The sequence below is a fragment of the Engraulis encrasicolus genome, chromosome 24 (genome assembly GCF_034702125.1).
Source record: "Engraulis encrasicolus isolate BLACKSEA-1 chromosome 24, IST_EnEncr_1.0, whole genome shotgun sequence".
Lineage (NCBI taxonomy): Eukaryota > Metazoa > Chordata > Actinopteri > Clupeiformes > Engraulidae > Engraulis > Engraulis encrasicolus.
This window is the reverse complement of record NC_085880.1, coordinates 34,160,651-34,165,650: the sequence shown is the minus strand read 5'-3', so window position 1 is coordinate 34,165,650 and position 5,000 is coordinate 34,160,651. Positions and strand designations below refer to the sequence as shown.

The 5,000-nt window shown below is 41.9% G+C and overlaps 1 protein-coding gene across 1 annotated transcript in view; it reads left to right on the top strand.

Annotated features, from left to right (window-relative positions):
* Window positions 1-5,000, top strand: part of micu1 (mitochondrial calcium uptake 1) — a 105,354-nt gene that overhangs the window by 82,522 nt on the left and 17,832 nt on the right. The window contains exon 11 of the mRNA XM_063191410.1: window positions 1,491-1,628. Within this exon, the coding sequence (XP_063047480.1) occupies window positions 1,491-1,628 (138 nt within the window). The remainder of the gene's footprint in view (window positions 1-1,490; window positions 1,629-5,000) is intronic.

Genomic DNA, 5,000 nt, shown 5'->3' with positions numbered 1-5,000 from the left:
AATTGTGGCATTTTCAAAACATTCAATATGTTAATAAGGTAGAACATCATATACAGATAACATATCAGTTGTTAAAGTCAAACAGAATTATTGTTTTGAGGTAATTATGTGGTCATTTAAAATTTCACTCTTGCAACAAATCCCAAAAAAGTTGGGACAGGGCCAAGGCCAGGGTTTCTTTATATTGGATGAGACCAAACACAACACAAGGGATGAGACTGAACAGTTAAATACTTTGACTAATGGCATAATTTTATTCAAAAATTAAATATGTTGATGTGCGAGACATGATTTCAGCAGGTCAACTGATAGGTGTGTTCTTCAACTTGTTTACCTTTTTGTTATGCTTAATATGTGGCATATCCTGACTGCAAGAAAACAATTTTGTGACCTGTTTACTCTTATGATGGAACCACACTGTTGGAACATAGAAGAGTTTGAAATTTGTCACCGTTATGGGGCAATATCTAAAGGCGGTGCTCCAAAATATAATGCCTTGGTAGCTATGTATGCTGTTTAAAGTCTGTATATATCATTCAACATTCATTATAATGCTCTACATGAGCAAGAAGACCATAGCCAAGGCACCTCTGCACCCCCTTACTATCATATATGCTCTCTTTCAGACTGACCACTAAATCAAGTTGAAGTGTTCATTTTCTATACAACCTGGAGGGTGCATGACTCCAAGATTTTAAAAAAGGATGAAATATTTTCCATTCTGTAATCAGAGGACAGTTTCACACGTCTCCTAGGTCCATCTAGAATGAGCTTTTCCGCATGCAACACTGTTTAATGTCTGCATCACGTGCATTAATCAAGTGTTGTGTTTATGGTCATTTTTTCGAGAGCTGTCATTGTTGGAATGTCATAGTTTGCTTATTGACGACGAGTATGCCATGATCTCATAACTCATGCAATGATTACACAGAACTCTATATTATGGAAATAGGCCTTATATGCCTGCAATTTGGATAATTCAATCTTTCTGTGTACTAGATGAGTAATTAGCCCCTCAAATCTTCACTTCTGAGTGCCACAGCCTCTCTGTGATGGTATTTTATTTGTGCATTCATGTTGGCAGTCAATATAGTTCCTTTTAAAATATTCTTCCTTGTGTTATTTTTAGAATTATCCAACTATTACAATATGTTTTGGCCCTGTCCCAACTTTTTTGAGATTTGTTGCATGGGTCAAATTTTAAATGATAACATAATTACCTCAAAACAATAATTCTGCTTGACTTTAACAACTGATATGTTGTCTGCACATAATGCTCTACCTTATTAACATATTGGATGTTTTGAAAATGCGAGCATTTTCATTTTATTCACAACATACAAAGTGTCCCAACTTTTTCGGAATCCGCTTGTAAGCTGTTTAGATATGAAGTGACAAACAAATAACATCTCTCTCTCTCTCTCTCTCTCTCTCTCTCTCTCTCTCTCTCTCTCTCTCTCTCTCTCTCTCTCTCTCCTCCCCATGTGTAGTTTGAGCGTAATGACCCAGTAGATGGTCATATCTCGGAGCGGCAGTTTGGGGGCATGCTGCTGGCCTACAGTGGAGTGCAGTCCCGCAAGCTGAAGCAGACGCAGAAGGCACTCAAGAAGATGTTCAAGGACGCACAGGTACACACACACACACACACACACACACACACACACACACACACACACACACACACACACACACACACACACACACACACACACACACACACACACACACACACACACCATGCATAAAAATGTAAAAGCATGGTTATATCTGCATTTAGCCTGATCTCACAGAATTATGTGAAATGCAAACAAAAACGCACCATGGAAGTTTGGAAGATTGTTGATCGAGGTTTTGGTAATATTGCATCGAATGCACACGTCTGCGCAGAGGTGGAACGTAACTAAGTATTTTTACTTCGTTACTGTACTTAAGTAGTTTTTTCTGGAATTTGTACTTACTTGAGTAAAAATAAAAATGCAGACTTTTACTTTTACTCAATTACATTTTTTGACAATTACTTGTACTTTCTACTCCTTACATTTCTAGGGGAAGACTTTGTTACTAGTTACATTTATCCTAGGTTTTCCTGTTGTGTTTCGTGGATATTTCAGTAGCCTCAGCTGCGGGCAGGGAGGCGGGACCAAGCCCCTCTTCCAAATTGACACCCAGACAGAAAATATACTTTTAAAAACATTAACAGGACTCCATAGTCATGTTCAAATGGAACCGAAAACCGTTGCAGACAATTTTTCCTATTGTATCAAGTAGGTAGACATGGAGAAAGACAGCCATTGCGCGTGTAGGCCTACTTGTACTTTTGTACTGAAAAGTACATTTAAAAGTTAGTACTTAGGACTTTTACTTAAGTACGTTTTTGGTAAACAACTTTTACTTTCACTTGAGTAATTTTTTCGCAGGGTACTTCTACTTTTACTTAAGTACACAACTTCAGTACTTCTTCCACCTCTGCTTCTGCGTACCTTGTGTCAGGTGTTCTACCGCACACAAAATTTGACATAGAATTGACATGACAACGTGCTTGTGCACAAAATATGCCCTAGCCTGTGTATCCTGCGGAAAGCATGTCCCCTGTCTGTGGGAACATAGCTGTGGGAATAAAGAGAGAACACTTCCCTGGCCCCCTTACGGAAAGCACTTCTGTGGCCCCAAGTCCATCAGAAAGCAGCAGATTTTGTGTCACGATGGCCCATGTTCATTGCACAGAATTCTGTGAGATCATGTTGTTGCAGTATACCATGAAGTCTCTCTTCCCTACCTGTACCCACCCTGCATTCAGAACAATACCTACCTAGTATTCTAAAGTGTGTGCATATGTGCGCGTGCGTGCATGTGGCGTGCGTAGGCGTGCACGTGTCTCTGTGTGTGTTTGTTTGTGTATGTGCGTGTGTGTGTTTATGGAAGAGACACAGTGCGAGATAGGCAGCATATTGACCTGGGCGTCTCCAAGTGTGATTTGGTAATACATCACTTAGAAGGGGACAATCTCCTGTAACCGTCCGTCTGTCTGTACGTGTGTGTGCGTGTGTGTGTGTGTGTGTGCGTGTGTGTGTGTGTGTGTGTGTGTGTGTGTGTGTGTGTGTGTGTGTGTGTGTGTGTGTGTGTGTGTGTGTGTGTGTGTGTGTGCGCGCGCGTGTGCGTGTGTGTGTGTGTGTGCGCGCGTGTGCGTGTGCGTGTGCGTGTGCGTGTGCGTCCATTACAATGTGTCCTTCCCTTAAGAGGATACCCAGTCTGCTTATCTCCCTTTACTCTCTCTATGCTTCTTAGTTCTCTTTCCTACGTTTTTTTCTCTCATTTTCATTCCTGCTGCTGCTTTGGCTCCCTCCTCTCTCTTTTCCACTATCTCTTTCTTCTACCATCTTCTCTCTGTATTTCTCTCACGCTGTCTTTCCCTCCATCAGGTATTTCTTAGTGCTCCCATCTCTCTGTCTCTCTGTCTCTCTCTGTCTCTCTCTGTCTCTCTCTGTCTCTCTCTGTCTCTCTCTGTCTCACTCACTCACTCACTGACTCACTCACTGACTCACTCACTCTGTCTCTCTGTCTGTCTGTCTCTCTGTCTGTCTGTCTCTCTCCCCCTCTCTCTCTATGGCTCTCTCCCTTGCTCCCCCCCCCCTCTCCCTCGCTCTATCTCCCTCAGGTCCTCCTCTTCCCTCCTGCCTACCTGTCTCCATCAGCCCGTCTCCATCTTCACCTGTTGCAGTTGAAAACCAATAAACTTTAGATAAGCCCATAAGCCTACTGAGACATGCAGGAGTTGAGCTTAGCCTAGACACATGTCTGCTGTTAGCCGAGTATAACCAAGTCTACAGTAACGTCTGCAATTATCAAAGTGCAACTTCTCCGCTGGAGTCAGTGTTGCATCACAATATTTTTGTTAAAGTGACACTTCACCATTTCAGGATGTGCTCATTTTCCCACCTCCTCTTGAGTCATATAACTGAAGTTTACCTCTCTACTCTTCTTCCAGCCGTCCAAGTCTAGTGATATTACTCTTAGCTGAGTTTCCATTCATTCCAATGATCCAGTACATGCTTTTAGGCATAAGTTGTGTCGCCGTTTTGTTAATTTATGTTTGTTTATTGTCCTGTTATTGTCTCTTTATTACTAAACCCCAACGGTTTGGTGATTTTAAAGGTGTCTTGGTAATCATTAAAGCCAAGTGCAGCTTTGCTGTTTGCCCCAGTAGGGCCATACGAGCGTTGGGGCCTTTATGAAGGATGTAGGTGTAGTGTGCATAGCCATCACCATTAGGTCAAGATGCATGGAGTAGGCTGTGGCTCATACAGTTGGGGCATTGACTGGTACGCTTGGAGTCACCATAGCAGAATTGTAGGGCACCGTAGCCATGCGCAGAGCAATGCTGCAGTCTTTGTAGTCATCAATCAGTTAATGTAGGCCTATTTTTACATATAGCACTTTTATGATGCTCAGTTTTCATTCAATGTGCTTGGGGGAAAATACAAAAAATACAAGTAGAAAGATGAAGAATGATAGCTGTGAAATTGACTGGAGCTACCACTGAAGTGGGAGTTATCATAGCAGAACTGTAGAATATGTGTCTAGACTGCCACAGTTACCATCAGTGTAGTAGTCAGTGGCCACGTTTACGTGATGTTTTTAATTTCAAAGTAAAATAATTCCATCGTGTCGACATTGAACTTTCATTGAATTACAAATTGTGAAGTGTTTACATGATGTTTTCAAAGCTGAATTAAGTTGCACTCAGAATTCAGTTGAGTTCATTCTGCATTAAATTTGTCATGTAAACGAGACCATTGTCAGTGTAGTAATGTTGGGGGAGCAAAGCAGAAGTGGGTTAGAGGTTGTGGATTGGGGGAGTCACCGCTTCACCACGTCCTCATCCAGATGGAGGTTTTGCATTGTGACCAGGGGCGCAACTACTCATTTCTGGGGATCTGGGGATCCTGGGGATCCTAGCCAATTAAATACTAGTGCGCCTACTAGTGTGTTCTCCAATTTGA